General features: G+C 40.3%; 1 protein-coding gene across 3 annotated transcripts in view; it reads left to right on the forward strand.

Annotated features, from left to right (window-relative positions):
• The first annotated feature begins 1,454 nt into the window (after positions 1–1,454).
• sgk1 (serum/glucocorticoid regulated kinase 1) overlaps positions 1,455–25,446 on the forward strand; it is a 126,830-nt gene continuing 102,838 nt past the window's right edge. For 2 of the 3 annotated variants that reach the window (XM_073056327.1, XM_073056328.1), the window contains exon 1: positions 1,455–1,544. In XM_073056327.1, coding sequence (XP_072912428.1) covers positions 1,470–1,544 — 75 coding nt within the window. In that variant the 5' untranslated portion in view covers positions 1,455–1,469. Of the gene's footprint in view, positions 1,545–8,189; positions 8,220–25,446 lie in introns of those variants that run through there. The other variant, XM_073056332.1, reaches the window with a different exon arrangement.

Raw genomic sequence — 25,446 nt, forward strand, 5'->3', positions numbered from 1 at the left:
ATGCCCTCGAAAGGAAAACCTCATCCTGGGAACAGATGCAGCAGAGATGAAGTAGCTGAGAAAAGAGAATCACGCTTTGACAGGAGACAGGATGGGAAGAGGTATAGTAAGGATAGCCATGAGAAATGGTGGGTTTATGAAAGATATCAGTAGATAGCTTTTCTCCAGAGGTGGAGAGAGAGAGATTGAGAAAGGGAAGAAATGGAGCAAGTGGATTGAAGTTGGAGGTAAAGTTGATGACATTGAGGAGCTCAGCATGAGTGCATGAAAAAGCACCAGTGCAGTCATCGATGCAGCACAGGAAGAGCTGGGAAGCATTATCAGGGACATCTTGGAGCATGGGCTGATCTACATAGCCAATGAAAAGGCAGGCATATAACCAACAGTGTAAAGTTCATTAATCTAATAGTTGAATAATCTGCCTGGAACTATGCCAGGTTTACCAAACCCTGCATGAAAATGAATTCATCTCCCAATCAGCTTATGTTAGTGTAGAATGATATGTTGTGATTAATTAATTGATCAGTATGATTAAACACTTAGATCTGAAATCAGTCCTCTAATGATGTGGAATGGTTGTTGGATCAATGATGGAGTTTCCAGGGCTCAACCCTAGACTGCCATTATGTTGGAATGATATCAGAGTTACTTTCCTGCAGCATAATGAAGTACAAAACCCTAAGCATTGGAAGGAAGAAATGTTGCCACAAGAAAGTAGCATACATAATCAAGGACCACCACCATCAGACCATACTCTCTTCTCACTGCTGCTAACAGGAAGAAGGTACAGGATCCTGAGGTTCCACTCCACCAGGTTCAGGAACAGTTATTACTCTATAAAAATCAGGCTCCTGAACCAGCGTGGGTAACTTCACTCAACTCAGCTCTGAACCGATTCCACAATACTTTCAAGGACTCGACAATTCATGTTCCCAGTATTATTTATTTACTTATTTATTATTATTTAGTGTATTTTTATTTTTTCTCAGCTCAAGCTGATAAAACTTTAGGTTCAGGTATAGCCAAGCACACTCATTTCTCAATTGCTAGCAACTTTTGGACTACTGTAGTGGTGTTTAGTATTGTGGCTTTCTGGAGGTTTTCATAAATATTGTTGTGTAGGCCTAATTGTTTATTGTTATTGTGTAGGCTGATAGCACTTGTAGTTCTATAATCATTAGTATTATTAATTGCATTTGCCTAGTTTGTTTTCTTTTGCACATTGGTTGTCAAACTTTGTGTGTAGTTTTTCATTAATTTTCATAGATTTTTTTCTTTATTCTACTGTGAATGCCTGCAAGAAAATGCATCTCAGAGTTGCGTATAGTGTAGTATGTAATCTTGTCTTATTTGAAAGTATAATACAGGTGATAATACTTTGGTAGGTCATTTTACTTATTTCTGATTTTTATTTCTAATCAAGATACTTTTGGATTGAAGAAAATATCACAATATTCAGCTTCTATGAGATGCAGATGACTCTGGGTCCCTCTACTATCGGTTACCTAAGACTGGATGTGATCTGTGGTCCTCCCAAAGACCTTGTGGGTGAAATATCTCTATTTAGCAGGCATAAGTGTGTTTTGAATATTGGCTACTGTTGAAGTCAATGGAACAAAAACATTTGAAGCAAATGCAGACACTGTGTTCTCCACCGTGTTTCGTGCTACGACTAAAGATGAAGCTCTCCCCTTGTGTGTCTTGCCGATTATTCACTGGGAGTTTGATGGGCTTATTTCCATGCAAACATTAATGATTACATAGCTGAAGGATTTGCTGTCTAAATTTGCAAATGCCAATGACTGTAGCTGGAAGAATCCAGCTACAGAGCTCCCGACAAGCCATGGCAATGGTTAGAGAAGCACACAGAGATGATTGCTATCAGCACATCAGTTTGCAGCAGATGGTGCAAGCAGCCAAGATCTGACTTGTGGAATACTCAGGAAAGTACAGCAGGGTTTATAAACACTAGTTTTGAGATAGCGATTGGTATGGGCACATACCTTCAGGCATTCATTGTCTTTTGATCTTAGCTTTATCATCCAGATCATACATTCTATTGCAACCCCCGCAGGAATTCCCATCTTACTCCTTTGTAGCCTGCTATTTCAGAGGCAGCACATAATGGAGGTAATTACCAGAAGAAACTAATTCATGTCATGTGTGCTGCTCAGCAACAAGCAACTCATGCACAGAGCAATTTGTATTAAAATCTGATTGGAAATAGTGAGGAAAACATCTTTTAAAACAAACCATAAAGCAATCATGAATTTAAAAGGGCAATGCTGCAGGAACATTGGTGGCTTTTCATTACATGACTAACCTATATGTTTGCATGCTCACTATTATTGGCACAATACCATACTCTTCCCAGTGCTGGCCTCTGCTCAACACCGGAGCCTGAACTCCTGTGGGATTTTTCCAATCTTTTGCTCTTATAGAGAAGAGCAATTATACTTTTAAGTGCTTCCCTACCCTACCCTTTCCGGAAGGCCTTTCTGTTGTTGGTGTCTCAGTATCTCTAGCCCTCTCATTCACTAAGATACTGGGAAAGAGGGAAAGAAACAAAGGTAAAGTAACTGAAATAAGACAGTTCCTCACTCTGTACAGACAACCACATACACAGGCAATTCTTCTCCAGTGGCAGACAGTCAATTTCCAGATGCTTTTTCATAGAAAGAATATATGAACAACATACAGGGTCACCGTTGGTCACTTGCAACCAGTAGACTATAAGACCATAAGATACAGGAGCAAAATTAGGCCATTTGGCTCATTGAGTCAGCTCCGCCATTTCATCATGGCTGTTCTAATTTTCCTGTCAGCCCCAGTCTCCTGCATTCTCCCTTAACCCTACAGAATCAGAATCAGGTTTATTATCACTAGCATGTGTCGTGAAATTGGTTAACTTAGCAGCAGCAGCACAATGCAATAGATGATAATATGGAAAGAAGAAGAGAAAGTAAATAAATCAATTACAGTAAGTAAGCATATGTATATTAAATAGATTATAATGAGTGCAAAACAGAAGTCATCGTGGCTATCCCTCAAGGTCGAGGATGATGGTTCTTGTTCCGTTTCCACAGAGGCTTCCGTTTCCCATGGCTACACCTTTAGCTTGAAGGAAGTGGGAGGAGCAAGAGGAGAAATTATTAAGAGTAAGGACCAATTCCGCTAGACGGAGGAGAGTGGTGGTGGTGGTTGTCGTCGTGCCTATCCCTCGAGGTCGAGGATGATGGTCTTCATTCTGTTGATCTATTTATGGGTTCTCAAGTGGCTTATGAGGCCCACAGAGCGAAGACGCCTGTGTGTGTATTTGTTTAAAGTGTACTTGGTTGCAGTCCAAGAAGCACATGATACTTCACAAATCAACCAACTGATTCCAATGGCATGGAAACCGCGACAATTGGAGCTGATGGATTTGTTGCAGCCTTCATCCGCCTTCACAGCCGTTGAGTTCGAAGTAACTTCATCCGCCTGTTCCACCGTTGAGTTAGATTGTTCTTTGTCAGGGACCTCACCCTCGACCTTACCACCATGGGTGACCCTACCAGGAGCGTAGCTCCAGACGGCATCGCTCTCGGGATCTCAGGACCACACAAGCTTCTCCACCACAACAAGGTGACAATCCATGGAGAAGACAACAGAAGTAGTATATATTTTTAAAAAGTGAGGTAGTGTTCAAGGGTTCAATGTACATTTAGGAATCGAATGGCAGAGAGGAAGAAGCTGTTCCTGAATTGCTGAGTGTGTGCCTTCAGGCTTCCACACCACCTTCCTGATGGTAACAATGGGAAGAGGGCATGCCCTGGGTGATGGGGGTCCTTAATAATGGACGTTGCCTTTCTGAGGCACCGCTCCTTCATGCCCTGGCCAATCAAGATTCTATCAACCTCTGCCTTAAGTATACATAAAGACTTGTGATAAAGGATTCCACAGATTCACCACTCTGTGTCCGAAGAAGTTCCTCCTCATCTCCATTCTAAAAGGACACCCCTTTATTCTGAGGTTGTGCCCTCTGGTCTTAAACTCTCCCACCATAGGAAACATTCTCTCCCCATCCCCATCAAGGTCTTTCACCAAATAGGTCTCCACTCATTCTTCTGAATTCTAGTGAATCCGGTTCCTGAGCCATCAAATGCTCTTCATATGACAAGCCATTCAATCCTGGAATCATTTTCATGGACCTCCTTTGAACCTTCTCCAGTTTCAGTACATCCTTTCTAAGATAAGGGGCCCAAAAATGCTCACAACATTCCACTGCCTCACCAGTGCTTTATAAATTCTCAACATTCTCAAATCCTTGCTTTTATATTCTAGTCCTCTTGAAATGAATGCTAACATGGCATTTGCCTTCCTGAGCACAGACTCAACCTGCAAATTAACCTTCAGGGAATCCTGCACAAGGACTCTCAAGTCCCTTTGTGCCTCATTTATTTGTATTTTCTCTCCATTTAGAAAATAGTCAACCCTTTCATTTCCTCTACCAAAGCACATTACCATACGCTTCCTGGGACTGTACTCCATCTGCCATTTCTTTGCCCATTCTAATCTAAGTCCTTTGGTAGCTTCTCTACTTCCTCAAAACTACCTGCTCTTCCACCTATCTTCATATAGTCTGCAAACTTTGCAACAAAACCATCAATTCCATCTTCTAAATTATTGATTTATAACATAAAAAGAATCAGTCCCAACACAGACCCCGGTGGAACACCACTAGTCACTGACAGCCAGCCAGAAAAGGCTCCCTTTACTCCCACTCTTTGCCTCCTGCCAATCAGCCTGTGCTTTATCCATGTTAGCTTCTTTCCTGTAATAACATGGGCCCGTAGCTTGTTGAACCTTGTCAAAGGCCTTCTGAAAATCCAAGTAGGCAACATCAACCAGCTCTTCATTGTCTATCTTGCTTGTTATTTCTTCAAAGAATTCCAACAGATTTATCAGGCAAGATTTTCCCTTGAGGAACCATGCTGGCCATAGCCTATTTTATTATGTGTCTTGAATTACCCTGAACCCTCATCCTTAATAATCGACTCCAGCATCTTCCCAACCACTGAGGTCAGACTAACTGGCCTATAGTTTCCTTTATTCTGCCTCTCTCCCTTATTGAAAAGTGGAGTGATATTTGCAAATTTCCAGTCTTCTGGAACCATTGCAGAATCTAGCAATTCTTAAAAGATCATTTCTAATGCCTCCACAATTTCTTCAGCCACCTATTTTAGAACCCTGGGGTCTACACCATCTGGTCCAGGTGATTTATCTGACTCCAGATCTTTCATTTTCCCAAGAACCTTCTCAGTAGTTATGGTAACTTCACACACTACATGGCCCCTGACACCTGGACCTTCCACCATACTGCTAGAGCCTTCTACAGGGAAGACATGCAAAATACTTATTCAGTTTTTGTCCACCATTTCCTTGTCCCCGATTACTACCTCTCACGCATTGTTTTCCAGTGGTCCGATATCCACTCTTGCTTCTCTTATACACATTTGAAGAAACTTTTGGTATCCTCTTTAATATTATTGGCTAGCTTACTTTTATGTTCCATCTTTCCTTCTTTATGACTTTTTTAGTTGCCCTCTGTTGGTTTTTAAAAGCTTCCCAATCCCCTAACTTTCCACTATTTTCTGCTCTATTATATATGCCCTTTCTTTGGCTTTTATATAGGCTTTGACTATAATAAACCAATATTATATATGTTACAATCATGGTGAATAATGGGAAAATTCAATTGGCACTTCATCCTCCAACAAGAATTCAGAGAGCTTTCATTTACCTAATTTTCAAGACTGAAGGCTGGACCAGATCCACAAAGCTAATTGTAGTGCCTCTGAGAACTTACTTCACAAACTGTGCTATTTTGACAAAATTCTAAAGATGCACCATTGAGAGTATCCTCACTGGTAGCTTCACAGTCTGGTATGGAAACACCAATGCCCAGGAATAGAAAAGGCTTCAGAAATTTTTGGATAAAAGCCAGCTCCAACAAAGTAAGGAGTGGTGAATATATTTGAAATTCGTGTCATCATCAATGAAAAGCTCCACCTCCGACCTTACCATGGACGAAAAGACGTTGATGAAGCAGCTGAAGACTGTTTAGGTAGGGTATGGCCCTGAGAAACTCTTGCAGCAATGTCCTGAGATGGGGATGACTGAACTTCGACATTGTGTGAGGTATAGTGCCTGTCAATGGACTGTATCCTTCATCGCACCGGGCTTATTGATCCAGGTACAGATAACTATTGTCACTGTCTCCTCATCTGCAGAATTGATCTCTTAGTTCCATGCTTGGATCAAAACAAAACTTTACTGGAGAGTACAAACTGGACAGCAATGAGTGAGTTAGTGACACTGGATAGCACATTTGTCAGCTACTTCCAGCACTATACTGATGACTGGAATGTAAACTGATTGGGCAATAATTAACCAGATTAAATTTGTTCTTTCTGCAGGCAGTACTGCCCCAGCAATGTCCATTTAGTGTTGTAACTGTACTGGGACAGACTGATGAGGGTGGGGGGGAGTGCGCACTTAATTCTGGAGCCCCAGTAGTACAGCTTTGCTGAGGATGTTGAGCGGGTTTGTATCCAGCGAATTCAGAGCTGCAAATGCTGGGATATCAGGCGCATACATTGCCCAAGAATTGGAAGCACTGTGAGTTCCGTAACACCTGAAACTTGTGAAAGTTGGGTTGGAGGAGTGTAGAAAGTTCAAAAGAAGTCAGCCTTATGCTTTAATAGCGTGGATTCCAGATTTGAAAATGGGGCGCGTATAGGAATACAAATGGGAGAATGGAGTCTGGCAAATGCTGGATTCAAGCTGTAGGTGCAGGCTGTGCAAAAAGTCACTCACACTTCATCTGAGGAATTCACTTTAACAGGAACAGGCAGCTGGACTGACTGAGTGAACTGCAGCCAAAAGCACATAGCAGTGCCTGCTTAATGAACTTTCACTCTAATGTACTGAGTGGTCTGTCGAAATTAAGAGCTACTTTTTAATTTCACACAGTATTGATCCTGGACTTCCTGTCAGATCACTGGCAAGGTGGTAAGAGTGAGCTCCCTCACCCTCTAACCCTCAACACAGGTGGCCCTCAGGGCTGTGTACTAAGCCCCCTCCTTTACTCTCTCTATACCCACGACTGTGTCGCCACCCACAACTCCTATCTGCTAATTAAATTTGCTGATGACACTACACTGATTGGCCTAATCTCAAATAATAAGGCAGCCTACAGAGAAGTCATCTCTCTGACACACTGGTGTCAAGAAAACAACCTCTCCCTCAATGTCGCAAAAACAAAGGAGCTGGTTTGTGGATTACAGGAGGAATGGAGACAGGCCAGCCCCTACTGACATCAATGGATCTGAGGTTGACAGGGTGAACAGCTTTAAGTTCCTCGACATAAACATCACCGAGGATCTCATGTGGTCTGTACATACTGGCTGTGTGGTGTAAAAGGCACAACAGCGTCTCTTCCACTTCAGACAATTGAAGACGTTTTGTATGGCTCCCCAAATTCTAGGAACTTTCTATAGGGGCATGATTAAGAGCATCCTGACTGGCTACATTACTGTCTGGTATGTGAAGCAATCACATGACTCTGTAGAGAGTGGGGCGGACAGCCCAGCACATCTGTAGATGTGACCTTCCCACTATTCAGGATGTTTACAGAGACAGGTGTGTAAGAAAGGCCCAAAGGATCATTGGGGACCTGAGTCACCCCAACCACAATCAATTCCAGCTGCTACCATCGGGAAATAGCACCACAGCATAAAAGCCAGGACCAACAGGCTCCGGGACAGCTTCTTCCACCAGGCCATTGGACTGCTTAATTCATGCTGACACAACTGTATTTCTATGTTATTGATGCACCATCAATAACTCTTGGAGACGTGAGGTGAGATATAGGCTTTTATTGGCTGGAAGAAAGAACAAGCAGCAATTGACCACCACACTGCATCCTGGAGACTGAGGCCGGGGCTGTGTCTCCAATCGCCTTTATACCGGGGTCCGTGGGAGGAGCCATGGTCAGTGGGAGGAGCCACAGGAGCCATCAGTGGGGGGGGGGCGTGTCCAGACAGGTATGTGTAGTTCACCACAGTTATACTGACTGTCCTGTTGTACATAATATTTATTATAAATTACTATAGTTGCACATTGCACATTTGAACAGAGACGTAACGTAAAGATTTTTACTCTTCATGTATTTGAAGGACGTAAGTAATAAATTCATTCATTCATTCATTCCTATGTAATACCTTAGCAAATCTATATTATGCAAATACTGTAAACAGTAAAAAAAGCTTTTTTATGCTCCTCTCATGCTCATAACAGAAGTTGCAACAGTGCTCAAGAAACCACAATTTAACCTTTATTCTGCAAACATCAGCCTCATATTGAACCTCTTTTCCTTCGTCATGGAAAGTTTTGTCTGGATTGGATCCAAATGAAAGAGGCACTGGAGCAGAAAGACTTTAATGGTCAGGATACACAGGAAGTATTGAGATGCAATTAAAGTTTTCCCATTTCACTGCCATGCTAATGTGAACTGTGGACCTGCATAACGACTGGATTAATGTGACCAGATTTGCCACATGCAGAGCTGTATTTGGACAGGCTCTTGCAGAGACAACATCACACATATCTGTGTTACTAAGAGCTAAGGGCTAACTGGTGTTAGGGCCGGTCTTGCTCACTTTATGGCTATGTATAAGCCGCTAGGCCTGGTGGAAGGAAGTTAAACGTTTTGTTCGTACGTGCAGGGCAGCTTTCCTGCAGCTCACTATTGTCAAGAAAATGTATAACCTGCTGTGCTGGAATTTCACTCCAACCAGTGCAGCTGCTGATGGGGAACTGGAGCCAGTTCTTTTCCAACAAAGGGAATGAATCTGAAGCAAGGTCACAGATAAAATTATCCCATCAGTTGCACTTGATGTGATTAATGAAAATAGTTATTTTATTTTTTCAGTACTTGGGTCTTGCATTGTATTGTGGTGGCTGCCATTGCCCCTTGGCAAAAAAAATGTAACTAGACAAATAGTTCTTTCAAGCACATCAGCATTTTTTGCAAAATGATTGATTATGTTGAATAATAATTTGAGATGACAAAGCAAAAGAGCAAGCAGTTGAGGTATCACAACAGCAAGAGAATCAGGTGACTGGTGCACCTGCACTTTTGTCCCTTCAATTCCTAGCAAGACTCCGGTGACTAGTTTCCTGTGATGTCAGCCCAGAGTCACTCATGTCTCAGAAAGCAGTGACTTCTGCTCTGACACCTTTACTGAGAAATTCCCAATAATTTCTCAGTATCTGTACTTTGATGATATTAATTACTTCGAATTCCTTATTTTAGTTAACCCTGATTCCCAACTACACTTAGAATGTTTTTTCTGCCCTTTGCTGCAAGGTCAAATATAGTTTTCTTATTTAACATCTCAACAATTTTGTCATTCCCATTCCAGATTCTCCTGAGTGGGATCAATGCTTACCTAAGTTACTCTCTTCTTTTGTTTCTTTTTGCTGTAGAATATTTTATATTTTTTTCATTTACTGTATGTTTTTTTTTTCATTTGCACTCTCATTCATTTTCCCTCTTTTAATCATGTAGTTGCTGTGAACTTTTAACTTTCTCTTCTCTGGGATGTACTCCTATTCCAGATGTTTGTTTTCTTAAAGCCACTTACAGAAAAAGGAAAAATATAAAGGAAATTGTTTCTTCAGATTTCCAGAAAGCAATAAGGCTCAATGATCACATTTTCGCATATGCAGAAGAAATATGTAATATACCATTGCAACTCTATTATCTTAAAAATTGCCGCACATGTGGAGCTTAGTTGCCTCTAAGTTGATGTGGGTCAAAGAATCTAGATTGGCACCCCAGGATAGTCCTGTAAGAAGACTCTGTCTGCTTTATCAGGTGACTGGTTATATATCCAAAACAAGCTATTTCAAAAAAGGGTTCTGTTTTCCATTGGTTTCCAGGCCAATATTCATCCCTCCCTCAATGTCATTAAAATAAATTTATCAGATTATCCTATCAGAAAGTTATTTATGGGAGCTTTTGCTGGTCAAATTGGTTCTAAATTCAAAGGTTCATTTATTATTACAGTTTACAACTCTGAAGTTCTTCAATTCTCCGGGTAGCTATGAAACAAAGAAAGGCAGCACAATCATCAACCCCCAAATCCCTCCTCCTGCACATCGACCCCAAAACCCCTCAGAAACACAAAAAAAAACCCAAATCGGCTATGGTAAATTCAGTTAAGTTGGATTTTTATTGTCACTGTACCTCAGTACTGTGAAAAACTCTGTTCTATATGCCATGCATACAGATTATTTCATTACAACAGTACATTGAGGTAACACAAGGAAAACTACGGTATGCAGGATAAGGTTGCAGAGTGAATATAGTGCAGGTGGACACTAAGGTAAATATCTTAGCATGGCTGATTGTGAAGTTGTGAGTCCATGTTACTGTTCTAGGGGATAAAAGCTGTTCTTGAGCTGTATGTACTATCAGATTGTTGTATCCTCTGTCCAATGGGAAGACGGGGAAATGAGAATGACGGCAGTGGGTAGGGTCTTTGATTATGTTGGCTGCCTTACTGAGGCAGCAAAAGTGTGGACAGAGTCCATGGAGGGAAGTATGACTTCCTTGATGCACTGAGTTGTGTCCACAAGGTTCTGCACTTTCTTGTGGTCTCAGACAGAGGATATACCAAGCTCTAGTGTATCTTGATAGACTGTGTTCTACCGTGTAATGATAAAAGTTGGTTAGGGCCGAAAAGGTCACATCAAATTTCATTAGCCTCCCAGGGGAATAGAGGTGTTTTTATATCAAACAGTTTGTATGTGAAAACAGGAAATACACTTCATTGGATTAAAAGTGCTTGAGATGCCCCATAAAAAAGTAAGAAAGATGATGCACAAATGTTGTGAATTCCAGGTTCACTACCCTCTGTCTAAAGAAATTCCTGTTCATCTCTGTTCTAAATGGACGTCTCTCTATTCAGAGGCTGTGGCATATAGTCTTAGACTCATCCACGCAGGTCAAGCATCCTCCCCATGTCCACACTATTTAGGCCTTTTAATTTTTAGTAGGTTTCAATTCACCTCCCTTTGTTTCCCTAACCCATGGCCTCTACAGTCTTGGTCCTCAGAGACTGGTGGTCCGAACTGCATTCTTCTATAAAGCAAAGTGCCCATGGAGGTGTAGGGGGTATGGGGAGTTTGCTTTGGGTAAGTCAGTAAGGCCAAAGAATTGATTCTTGCAGCCATCAAACCATCACACTGAGTACAGGGAATGCTCACACACCATATTTGCAGATAAGCACAATAACTTTTCATCTCAATGGCTCTTCATTTTTGGTGTCATATAAGATGATCCCTTTTACTGCTATTTTAATATGATGATATCACTAAAAGTAGAGGCACACATGAGCAGAATTTGTCTAGGGGTAGAAAGAAAAACTGCTTCAAAAGCCAACCATAAGACTTATTCATTATATCTTTAGTTGTGACTTAACTTTGCCACTTGTAAAATAAGTGATATATTTCAAATTTACTTATGGAGTAGCTGTTGATATTGAAGAATGTAATGAAATATAAATAGCAAGGACCTTCCCAATCTGGGACAAGCCCTCTTCCCATTACTGCCATCAGGGGTGCAGGAACCTGAAAACCCACACTAAACAGTTTAGTAACAGCTTCTTCCCCTCTGCCAGCAGATTTATGAATGGTCAGTGAACCCATCAACACTACCTCGATTCTCGTTTTTATGCACTATTTCTTTGGCAATAAAAGTGCATACCCAAAACAACAAATTTCATGTCAAATAAGACAGTGATAACTCTGATTTTGACTCTAAAATACTTTCATTAAGATTAAAAAGATGAAAACTACAGTTTCTCCCCACCCATGCCCTCTCTTACAGCTGCACGAAGCATGATTATGTGACAAACGATGTAATTCACCCTGAATTAAGTTGGTGATAGGTTCCTTTGGAATTATATCTTGATGGCAAACTTCCTGAGTTCTACTCCCCTAATTGGAAACAATAATTTCATCAGTGAACGGCTGGTTAAAAATGTACTATTTCATTTCTCTAACCTATACACTCAGTGGTGACTTTATTGGGACCTCCTGCACCAAATAAAGTGGCCACTAAGTCAATGTTCATGATCTTCTGCTGTTGTAGCCAATCCACTTCAAGGTTCAGCATGTTGTGCATTCAGAGACGCGAAGGGTCTCCAGTGTTGTATTGCAAGGGTATTTGAGTTACTGTTGCCATTCTGTCAGCTTGAACTGTTCTGGCCATTCTCCTCTCTCATTAACAAGGCGTTTTTGCCCACAGAATTGCCACACACTGGACATTTTCTGTTTCTCACACCAATCTCTGAAAATTTCAGAGACTGGGGTATACGAAAATCCCAGGAAATCAGCGGTTTCTGAGATACTCAAACCACCCTATTTGGCACCAACAATCATTCCACAGTCAAAGTAACTTAGGTCACATTTCTTCCCCCTTCTGATGCTTGGTCTGAAAAACTGAACCTCCTGACCATGTCAGCATGCTTTCATGCATTGAATTCCACGTGATTGGCTGATTAGATATTTGTATTAATAAGGATGAGTACAGGTGTATCTAATAATGTGGCCACTGAGTGCATATCATAGGTTTCAATCACAGACACTGTGTATTACACTGAGAAACCCCTGGACAAACCAACCACTCCATATGGAAAGTGAACTGACTGGGATGTGCAGTTTGCAAATTGACTGCACATGGCCCATACCTTGCCTTCCATTAGGATTAGTGGATGGAAAAATTGTGGTCTGTTTACACATTCCTTGCAACTGCAGCTTCCTGTTGTGTGCGCTGAATAATCTGATAATAACTAATAATTGCTAACATCCTCCAAAGGAATTTGATACTGCAATTTCATTCATCTTATTTTCCTGTCCTAAGTGATAATTTAATCAGAGCTTTCTTCAGTGGTGTGTTTGCAGTAACTGATCTCATCAGCAGGTCCGTTCTTGGCTGCAGGGAATCGTCTTGGCGCAGCAGATGGGTGAACAGTGGGCATGCCCCACCAGGCCGTGCAATCCTTCTGTCTGGTTTAATTTTACCCAACCCGGTGGAAGTATTTCTTTTTACAAAGGATAATGTGCAGCTGGAACAGGTTGTCAGGCAGGATAGTTGAGGCCTGTGCACTGGAAACATCCAAAGAATGAGCAGATGCTCTCACGGCAGGCAGTGGACTGAGTTTCCCTTAAGTTGGAGATCTAATGGACTGAAGCACCCTGATTCTAACTTACCTTTATGAACAGCAATAAAAATAAATGTGAGAAGAAGACATAATGACAGACAATCATAATGCTGCATCTTTGAAACAAGAGCATGACTACTTAATCTACCTAATCATGTAGTTTATGCATCAAAGAGATGGACATTTTGATTAGTTCTATGACAAGCTAAAAAGATGCACCATTTTAGGAGCGAAATTCACACATGCACAGAAAATGTGACCAATTTCAAGGTGTAGGAATAATGTGAGATTGCAATGCCAAAACTGAAGTCTCATTTAAGCAATGATGATCCGGGCTATTTGGTATTCTCACTGTAAACACCCAGCTTTTGATTGTGCCAATCTCTAGTTATATTGTATCTCTGATGTTGAAAATTTGCCAGAGTGCTTCACGAAGCAGTAATCAGCTAAAAAAAAATTGCCTAAAATAGAGATTAATTTAGAATCTGTCATCTTCTGATCTCAGACATTGTTTCAGGCATCTCAAGGCAATATCATCAATAGCATACTGAGATCGATGGCCACCTGGTAGTACAATGAATGACACAAAATGGAGTTGTTATCTTTGGGAAGACTCTATTGACTTAGGTTTGAGGCACTGGCCCTGTCAGACTGGATGGCAATGTAGCTAATTAAATCTCTGTTGATTGAGATGATGCATTGACAATGATACCATTTACAAATCAAGTAACTACGGAAAAATTAAAGGCTCTTTTAAAGGGAAGTCTATTCTAGAAATCTTGAATTTCAATGTATGGGTTGTATATTAATATCACAGAGTCTAGCTGATGTTTGCTTCAGTGTCCCGATGGCAGATGAGAGACCAAACGCTGTTAACAAGAACTGGTAACAATGGAGTAAGTAGGATAGGAAGTGCCCAATCAAAGCGCATCATAGCATCATGTTGGATGGCTGCTAGATTAATTGACAGCATAGCGTAAGAGTTATGAGGAACAGGCAGGTACGTGGAGATGAGTCCATGGTCAGATCAGCCATGATCTTATTGAATGGCAGAGCAGGCTCGACAGGCCAGATGGCCTACTCCCGCTCTTATTTTTTTATGTTAGAACAGATCAATATTAGGAAATAGCTCAAAGAGTTTGGCAAAATGTAAATTTAAAGGATTAAGATTTAGATACTGTATGAAAGGAGGAGAGAGAAGTAGAAAGGAGAATAGATTAAGGAGAAAAATTCCAGAGTCACGAAGAAGGGACAACAGTTCAAGAACATGATCCAATAAACCATTTTAGAAGGAAGGAGAGTGAGAAGCAGAGCATACTTGCCTTCATAATGATGGCATAGCTTATTTTACTGAAGGACGACGAAATCCTGGTAAAACATTGAACTCATTATGTTATGTATGATTGTAATTAGTTGCCTTCAGGCTGCAGATAATTTAAACTGGAAGGAAATGAATTAAGAAGTGAACAATATTCATGAGAGTAAAGTAAATGGCAGCATTGCCTGTACGTGGTCAATTACCTGCAAGGCAGGCAAGTAGAGAAGAACAAGAAAAAGATGTATAGAAAGCAGCCATTTCTCTTTGCTGATTTTGAATCATAATCACCCAACAGCTAGGTCACAGAAACAAAGGGAAAACTTCTAAATCAAGATAAGTTGGTTGATCTCAGTTGATATTTCGGTAAGAGTGTGCAATGCACATAAAATGGTGGAGGAACTCAGCAAACAGGCAGCACCTATGGAGGGGAATAAATAGTCAACGTTTCAGGCTGAGACTGTTCATGAAGCTTGCCTCTGGACTATTTGTTTGGACATGGAGAAACCAATCGGTATTCCTACCCAATCATGCTTGGGAGAAACACTCACCATTTGTAGACATGTTTAGCCACAGATGTGGTGGAGCAGTGGGAGAATAAGAAAGCCAAACCTGTCATTGTGGCTCATTTAAGTTCAATACTGAAGGACTTTTGCTGACTGATTAAATCCCAGTAAGGGGAAATGAGTTAATGGAGACTGATCTTACAATGATTTCTCTCAAACTGATTACTCGTCAGATTAATAAAATGGTTGATTAGTATCAGGATGATAGGTGGGAGGACCAGTGGAAGTACCCTGACATAGTAGTTGAGACCAAATCTACTTGAAGTTGGCACTGAACAACTCTTGGTAACAATGAATAAATTGCATGCAGCTTACAAGTCTTAACTACTGGCTCACTGATTGTATCAAATGCATTTACACTCTGGTTAAACAAACACAACGATTCCTACCTGGAACTTGCAGAACATGCTAAACAATGATCAATACTCTGGAGCAGGAGAGGATGCAACAGCCTTTTGCATTGTTTAATTGCTGTAGTAGTAAAGGACAGGACATGTTGTCTAATGAGCTCAGAGATGACTTTGTGAGCCAAGCTTGGTTCTTGTATTAAAATTCTTTCATAGTCATTCAAAGAGTGTGCTCCACAGACATGGCTAGCTTTCCGTTTACACCACTTTGAGGTTAGATGAAAAAAGCACTGGCATCTCACTTATTCAAGATGAAGAGATATTGGCGGTAATCCAGGTTAACTTTCAGAAAGCAAATTTGGCATTGTATCTGGCCTTCAACTTAAGCTAAGTTATGGTACAGGTGTAATAGCAGAAACCGTTCTTAGATTGAAGCTGAACTGAAATAGTTGTAGAACTGCAATGACAATGCTCTCCGTATGTGGTTCACTGATTGCCACTTACTGACTCCCAATAACACTAAACCCTCCTGATCTTTTGGATCTTATGTTGTTGAACAATGCTACTGAGCTATAACAATAGAACTTAAGAAACAAAAACAGGAGCTGGCTATTGAACACTGGCCATCATGGGTACAGAATTCCAAAATTCATCATATCTGGATGAGGAAATTACTTCCCAATGCTACATTCTTCCTTATTTTGAGGCTGTGAGGTCTGACCCTAGATGTCCCGGTCAGGGAAAATCTTCATTGGATCTATCTTACAAACATTGTAGGAATTATTTATGTTTCCGTGAGGTGACTTCTCATTCTTCTGAAGTCATAGATACAGACTGCTTCATCTCTCCACAGATGAGACTTTCCCATCTTGGGAAACAGTCTGCAGAGCATTGTTATTGATTTTGATTCTGACTATCTCAGAATGAAAGTAATAACTTCATCTCTTGCTGCTCTTGTTTCACTGGTCCCTGCTTCATTGAACTAGCAAATGCACATCAATCAATAATATGACAGCTCAGTTAAATCGTGTTAAGTTTAGGATTAAAAAGTTAGATGTATCTGACTGGTATAGTTTATTTCCAACTACAATGTATCATTTATCCCCATGTCAACACCACCAGCTGCCAAAATTAGAATCCAAGCTTTTGTCCTGAAACCTATGTAGGAGGGAATTATTAGATTGACTGTGGAGTAGGTTAAAAAGTCAGCACAACGTTATGGGCCAAAGGACCAACACTAACCTGTACTGTAATGTTCTGCTCTATGCTCAAACAGGCCTCAGATAGTTTTGAAAATGGAAACTTCAACAGATTCAGTTAGAGATCTTGAATATTCAGATCCCTTTTCAACCTTCTTTATCTGTTATCTCAGTCCTCACTCTCCAACTTGCTTCTCTGCATATTGATCCATACCTTGTTTGGTAGTCCTTCACTTAGTTCTTCTTCTTCATCTTACCTTAGTGTCATTTGTACACCTGCACATTTAGCTCTTCCAATTTTGGGTAACTGTCCAGTCATCTGTTTTGTCATGGGTGGCACAGTTTGTTTTATTTACATTTTTCAGGATTTGACCATCACTGGCAAGGCTTGCTGAGTTTCTCCAGCATTTTGTGTCTTAAAATCCCCTGCATCCACAGAATCTTTTATGCTTATCTTTAGGCAAAAGAATGCAAATCTGTGACATTGCCAATAATGTGGTGAGCTCTCATTGAAACCTATCAAATATAAAAAGGACCAGATAGGGTGGATGTGGCAAGGATGTTTCCTATGGTGGGGGTATCCAGAACTAGAAGGCACAGCCTCAAAATTGAAGGGAAACCTTTTAGAACAGAGGTAAAGAGAAATATTTTTAGCTAGAGAGTAGTGAATCTGTGGAATGCTCTGCCACAGACTGCGGTGGAGGCCAAGTCCATGGGTATATTTAAGGTGGAAGTTGATTGTTTCCTGATTAGTTAGGGCATCAAAGAATAAGGGGAGAAGGAGTTGAGTGGGATCCGGGAGCAGACTCGATGGGCTGAATAACCTAATTCTGCTCATATGTCTTATGGTTTTAGAGTTTACTAATTTAGTTTGCTGCTTTGTCTTGTCAATTCTTGGTGTCATACTTTTCCTGGCAAGTACAGTGACTCCATTACTCTTCTGATTTGTTTCTTATTGGCTTGATTGTCTGATTGGCTACCAGTCAGTAGTGATGTTCTACATGGGTCGGTGTTGGGACTGCTTTTTATGCTGTATATCAATGATTTAGATGATGGAGTAGATGGCTTTGTTGCCAAGTTTGCAGATGATACAAAGAATGGTGGAGGGGTAGGTAGTGTTGAGGATACAGGTAGTCTGCAGAAGGACTTATACAGATTAGGAGAATGGACAAGAAAGTCGCAACTGAAATGCAAAGTTGAAAAATGCATGGTCATGCACTTTGGTATTAGAAATAAAAGTGCAAGTGGTTTTCTAAACAGGGAGAAAATCCAAAAATCTGAGATGCAAAGGGACTTAGGAGTCCTGTGCAGAACACCCTAAAGGTTAACTTGCTGGGTGAGTTGGTGGTGAGGAAGGCAAATACAATGTTAGCATTCCTTTCAAGAGGTCTAGAGTACAAGAGCAGGAATGCATTTTAAGACACTGGTAAGGCCTTACCTTGAGTATTATGAACAGTTTTGGGTTCCTCATCTAAGAAAAGATGTGCTGGCATTGGAGAGGGTTCAGAGAAGGTTCACAAGGATGAATCTGTGAATTAAAGGGTTATCATATGAGGAGCACTTGATGGCTTTGGGCCTGTACTTGCTAGAAGTTAGAAGGATGGGGGGGAACCTCACTGAAATCTTTTGAATGTTGAAAGACCTAGATGGAGTAGATTTGGAAAGGATATTTCCCACGGTGGGAGTGTCTCAGGATAGAGGAGTGTCCATTTAAAACAGAGATGCAGAGAAATTTCTTTAGCCAGAGGATGGTAAATTTGTGGAATATATTACCACAGGCAGCTGAGGAGGCCAGGTCGTTGGGTGTATTTAACGTAGCGATTGATAGTTTCTTGATTGGACATGGCATCAAAGGATACGGGGAGAAGGCTGGGAGTTGGGCTGAGGAGATGAAAAAAGGATCAACTACGATTGAATGGTGGAGCAAACAGGATGGGCCAAATGGCCTAATTCTGCTCCTACATCTTATGTCTTACTGATGGAGGGGGGTATGACTGTAGGCAAAATTATACAATACTACAAAGACTGTACAACATTAGCAACATATTACACAAAGTAGCTTAATCTGATCCCTTAACTACAACATTAGGTTATCCACTTCCACACTTTCAGAGAAATCCCCTTTCTTCCACCCATCCCTCTCCTTCACTTTCTCTGCGATGTAGACTGATGTGTTTCCCTCTTTCCCCATTCTGGTTAAAGGTTCTGAACTTGAAATGCTGACTGTAAGTTTTTACATAAATATTGCCTGGCCTGCATTTTACATTTTCATTTCAAATTCCCAGCATCTGCAGTTTTTTTATTTTCATTTTCTTTCCCCATGCCTGTTCCAGTATTGCATTTTAGTGTTAGATAGTAGTCGAGAAGAGGAAGAGGAGCAATCCATTCTAACCTCCATAATCCAGTACAATCAAGACTGATTATCCATCTTAGTATCACATTCCTGCCCTTGATGCTCTCCTGTCTGGAAATATTTCAAGCTCCTTCAGTTAATTGGCTTTGAAGTGGTGAAGAATTCCATAGTTTTATCACCTTCTAGGTGAAGCAATATCTCTTTATTTCAGTCCTAAAAGTTTTCCCCAGCTCCTGAGACTGTTTTATTTTGTCTGGCAGAGGTAACTTGTTCTCACATCCACTATGTCTGGCTGTCAGAATTATCTACATTTTTGATGAGATCTCCTCTCATTCTTCTGAACTCGAGTGATTACAGGTCTAATCAATCCAATCTCTCTCTATACACAGGGCATCAGGCAGCCCCAAAAATCAGACTTGTGAACCTTTGTTAACACTCCAACAAAAGCAAGGAAACTGAAACAGCGCTCATACTCCAAAAGCACGCTCACCCAGGCACTGTACAATTGTAGCGACACATTCTTGCTCATCTATTCAAAACTTCTTTCATTGAAGGCCAACACACCATTTTTCTTTTTGACTGCTTACTGCATCTGCAATGCTTGCTCTAAGTAATATTGGTTCTGTACAAGAAATCCCTTGTCACATTGACAATTCTCAGCCTACCACCATTAAAATAATTGTTTAACTTTTTATTCTTCGTGTTGTGGATAACCTCACATTTATCCACATTACACTGCATCTGACATGTATTTGCCAAGTCTTTCAACTTAACTTCTCGCAGCCTCTTTGTGTCCTCCACACGGCTCACACTCACAATGTATCATCAGCAAATTTAAAGATACTGCATTTGGCTCCTTCATCCAAATTACTGATGCATATAGTGAAAAGCTGGGGTGTAAACACTGATACCAGTCATATCCCATTAGTCACTCTCTTTCACTCAAAGAAAGCCCTATTTTTTCTGCCCTTTGTTTTCTGTCAGTCAACTAGTTTTCAGTCCATGCCAGCATATAACCCCCAATACCACACGATTTCATCTTGTACAGTTGTGTCTGTTGTTGGAATTTAACAAAGACCTTCTGAAAATCTAAGTAAAACACATCCATTGATACCCCCCTATGTGTTCAATTAGTGGTATCCTCAAAACCTTCATTAGGTTTGGCAGATACAAATTCTCCTTCATAAGTACATTTGACTTTGTCTAATCTGTTTAATAATTTGTAAGTGCCTTGATAACATACTTGTTGACACTGATTTTTAGCAATTTTCCTGCTAACGATGTTTGGTTAATCAGATTGTCGCTCCCTTCTTTATGTTTCTTTCTCCTTTTTAAATAGTGGAGTTATATCTGCCATTTTCCATTCCTCATGAGCTGTTTTGCAGTATTTAGAAAGATGACGATCAATGGATCCACTATATCTATGGGTTTCCTCTTTTACCACATGATTATTTTGCCCAAGAATTTTATTGGCATTTCAGTGCCAGGAATTTCTCTAGCACTATTTTATTTAATGCATAACATACCTTATGAAAAGAAGAAACTTTTTAAGTTCAATCTAGGTCAACTATGAATTCAGATAGTATGGCCTTGTTACACAGATATTGGAATTATTTACTTTTTATGCTGAATCTCTTGTCACAAACACTTTTTTTGCACCTTCTTTGATATCTTCACAACTTTCCACATAAAGTAGTGACCAGGACTGAACACAATATTCCATTTGTGATATAAAGATTCAAAATCTCCCTGCTCTTACATTCCATGCCTGTTTTGAATCTCAGCACAACCTTTAAGGTTATACTATATGCATCTTCATATTCAGGTTCCAATGTTGCGAGGCCTCCCGCTTTAGTATGCTCCTATTTATATTCTCGGTTAGTCCTCAGCTTATAATCACTACAAACAGATGATTCGGTGATGTTTCCCCATTGCTTACTTGTTATGCAAATTATCTCTCGCTCAAGTCTTCAAACAGCCGTAAGTACAATTAACTGGAAAGTGCTTTAAAGATTTAGGTCCTGTTCTTAATAAAATGAAAATCCTTTTCCTTTCTTTAATATAATATAAAGTGGTCTTTATCATGATAAAAATGAAATAGCTTTGGGCTTTGTCTGATTATAGATTGCTCAGTTTAACAAGTTCTCTTAAATATCTTCACAATGGCTTTACCGCTGCATACTGGGAATATGATTTTCTTTTTGTTGCAATTGAGGAATATTAGAAGGAAGACCATAAAATTAAATACATTGCTGAAAATGTGAGGAGAATAAGAATGTCACTAGTAGAACAGATGAGGAAGAATTAGTGGATGTGATGTACTTGGATTTTTGGAAGGCCTTTGATGAAGTCCCACAGAAGAGTATGCTGCAAGGTGATACTGGCAGTAAAATGTACGATTAGTATTAGCAGATGCTTTTTTTTTCTTTCTCTTCCTTTTTGAGTTACACAGTTTGATTTTTTTTACACATTGATTGTGTGGACTTTCATAAATTTTATCGTGTTTCTTGCACGCATTGTGATTACCCTTAAAAATGAATCTCAGGGTTGTATATGAACTTTGATAATGAATGTACTTTGAACTTTGATGGTCAGCACAGACCCAGTAGGCTAACGAGCTTGTTCCTGTGCTGCAATGTCTTTAGGATCCTAACATTCATTTCTGAGAATTGTATGTATATAAGAAAACAATTCAACAAGTAATATCAGCTACTTTACTTTTAAAAGAACTGGTTGCTAATTGTACACGTGAATGACCCAATCTGAAAGTACTTCCTCAAAGCTGCAAACTTAATTTAAAGGACTTCATGGTGAAGGGAAATTTCAAACCTTTGATATGTTAAGTGGATGTGGTTTTGGTTTCTTGTAACAGGAACTGAATCAAAAGATTAATATGAAAGTAGAAACACATAAAAAAACTTATTTAAAAAAAGAATAACTACCGTGGAACAGGCTGTTGCTTTGTTTGCTGAGAAAGACTTGTCTGTTAGGTACTTGAAGGACATGCAAATACAGTCAGCTTGGAGAAATACTGCTGAATGGGTTGTCTATTACTCTTTTACAATCTGCTCCCAAGTTGTTGTTTGAAATAACCACTGTTGTTTTGGATGACTTCATCTATGGCTAAGCCTATTATGCTGTTTCAATCAATTTTAAAATGTTCTTGGGCAGCCAATATTCGGCCAAAGTGATGGTGAAATATAAAAGACCCCAGTGAGCTCCCCCCACCCCCAGATTTCAGCAGGGTTCGGTTCCTGGGAACAGTTCACAATCCAATCATTTCACAAGTTGAAAGTGCAGCCACAAACCGAGTTCCCAAATGGCAGAACATTCCTGCAGAAGTGGACATTCCTTAAATCAATGGTTCCAAAGGAATAGGGACTGGCATAGTAGCACAGCAGATAGTATAATGTTTCATAGTGCCACCGAAAGGGGTTCGATTCCCCTCGCTGTCTGCAAGGAGTTTGAACATTCTCCCCATGACCATGTGGGTGCTCCGGTTTCCTCCCACATTCCATAGAAATACGGGTTAATTAGCAAGGGCTAATAAGTCGTGGGCATACTATGTTGATGCTGGAAGCATGGCGACACTTGGACATCCTTGGACTGTGTTAGTTTTTGAGCCAGTCAATGCATTTCATTGCCTGTTTCAGTATTTCAACATACTTGTGACAAATCAAGCTAATGTTGAAGCTCGAATCTCTAGCAAGGAGAAGCACTTAAATCTCATTTTGCCATTCATCATAATAAACCTGATATTAATAAATTTAGCCTGAGCTCATTTGGGGCTAATAGTAGTATTTTTTAAAAAGATTTTACTGCAGTTGAGTTTTCAAATGTTATTAATGATTTTAGAAAGGATATTGCTAGGCCTGGTCTGTGTGTTTCTCGATAAGTGTAGCAAAATGGATATTGATGTGTTAGTTAGAATGTATTCTTCATGGGCCCACTAGTGGAGAATTCCCACCAATGTCAAGAAGGTTTGCCTGCAGCTCCACAGCAATCAGCAAATGGTCTCCCAAGTGCTTGTTTGTGTCTATGAACTGTGTATAAGTCAGGTGACATTATTTGGAGAGGACATGTACATGAAAATCTAAAAAGCAAAAGGTGTATAGCCTGTGCTTGGACTATGCCCTAGTTTACCCACTATACAGAAATTATATTCCAGATCAAAAAAATGATTCTACTTTTGTGCTGGACACAGGAAAATGTCATTATGACAAGACCAAATAACAACAGAACGTCTCCTGCTTGGATTTTCCAGCTTTATTTTAGCTGCATTAATGTAGCTTTTAAAAAGGTGATAAAAAGCTATTACAAGCATGCAAAGTATCCTTGAACTGGGACCATCATCAAAAAATTCCAGTCTTTAGACACAAACCTATTTTATTTGTTGATGCTTGATATTGAACACGACAGGTAGTCTTTACCAGGTGAAGAGTTAAGAGTGTCCTAGCTCTGAACAAGTAAATTTTCCATTTGATTTGGTACTCTAAAAATAGCATAGTCAGTGGCATTTATCCATCCATCATCCCAAATCTGAATTAATCTGAGTCCACTGCCCTTTCTGCTTGTATTTCGAAGGAGGAGCATGAGAACTGCAAATAATTTAAAAAATCCAAAATGAATCTTTTAAATGAATGTTGGTGAATCCATTGGAACTAAAGTTGCCATGCTCGATGTGTTAGACCACAAGATCATAAGGCATGGGAGCAGAATTGGGCCATTCAGCCCATCGAGTCTGCTTCACCATTCCATCATGGCTGATCCTGGATCCTACTCAACCCCATACACCTGCCTTCTTTCCATATCTTTTGATGTCCTGACCGATCAGGAAATGATCAACTTCTGCCTTAAATATACGCCCGGACATGGCTTCCACCGCAATTTGTGGCAGAGCATTCAACAGATTCATTACTCTCTGGCTAAACACATTCCTCCTTACCGCTATTCTAAAGGGTCACTCCTCAATTTTGAGACTGTGCCCTCTAGTTCTGGATCCTTCTGCAATCACATTGATTCCTCAATACAACCTAACCCTCCACCTATCTTCGTATCATCTGCAAGCTTTGCCACAGAGACATAAATTCCATTATCTAAATCACTGGCAAACAATGTGAAATCAGCAGTCCTGGTATTGAGCCCTGAGGAACACCTCTGGTAACTAGCAGCCAACTAGAAAAGACCCCTTTTATTCTCACTTGCTGCCTCCTGTCTGTCATCCGTTCCACCACCCGTGCCAGTATCTCTCCTGTAATGCCATAGGATTTTACCTTGTTAAGCAGCTTCATGTGTGGCATCCACTGTCAATAACATCCCTTGGCTCTCCTTTGTCCACCCTGCTTATTACTTCCTCAAAGAACTCTAACAGATTTGTCCGGGAAGATTTCCCTTTAATGAAACCATGCTGTTTTTGACTTGTTTTATCATTCTTCTCCAAGCGCCTCAGAACCTCATTCTTAATAATAGGCTCCAACACTTTCCCGACCACTGAGGTTGGGCTGACCGGCCTTTAATTTCCTTTCTTTTGTCTTCCTCCCTTCTTAAAGTGTGGAGTGACATTTGCAATTTTCCATTCTTCCGGAACCATGCCAGAATCAAGTGATTCTTGAAAGATCATGACCAATGCATCTGCTATCTCTTCAGCAACCTCTCTCAGGACTCTGGGTTGTAGCCCAGCTGGCCCAGGTGACATATCCACCTTAAGACCTTTGAGCTTACCGAGCACTTTTTCCTTTGTGATAGAAAAGGCACTCACTCCTGCACCTCTGGCACACTGCTAGTGTCTTCCACAGTGAAGACTGATGCAAAGTACCCATTAGGTTCATCTACCATTTTGTTGTCGCTCAATACAACCTCACCAGCATCATTTTCCAGTGGTCCAATACCAACTCACACTTTTTACTCTTTACATAACTGAATAACAGTTAGATGTAGCTGGTGTACAGTTTTGGTATCAAATGAAACTTGATCTGGCTCCTGAACTCAGGGAGTTATTGAAATTTTGTTGGTTTGCTTACATCTTGTTGCATAAACCACTCTTCAGTCACTCTGCTACAGGAACCTCAGGATCTGAACCAGTGAGCATAACCAGTGGGGATAACTTCACTTATCCCATTACTGAACTGTTCTCAGAACCCATGGACTGACTCACTTTCAAGCACACTTCATCTCATGTTCTCGATGTTCATTGCACATTTATTTAATTATTATTAATAATAATTTTTCTTTTCCTTTTAAATTTGCATATTTTGTTATCTTTTGCACACTGATTATCTGCCCAGTTGTTGTGGTCTTTCATTGATTCTACTATGGTTATTGGGTTTATTGAATATGGCACAAGAAAATTAATCTCAGGGTTGTACATGATGACATGTATGTACTTTGAACTTCTG

Source organism: Hemitrygon akajei, chromosome 9 (assembly GCF_048418815.1).
Source record: "Hemitrygon akajei chromosome 9, sHemAka1.3, whole genome shotgun sequence".
Classification (NCBI taxonomy): domain Eukaryota; kingdom Metazoa; phylum Chordata; class Chondrichthyes; order Myliobatiformes; family Dasyatidae; genus Hemitrygon; species Hemitrygon akajei.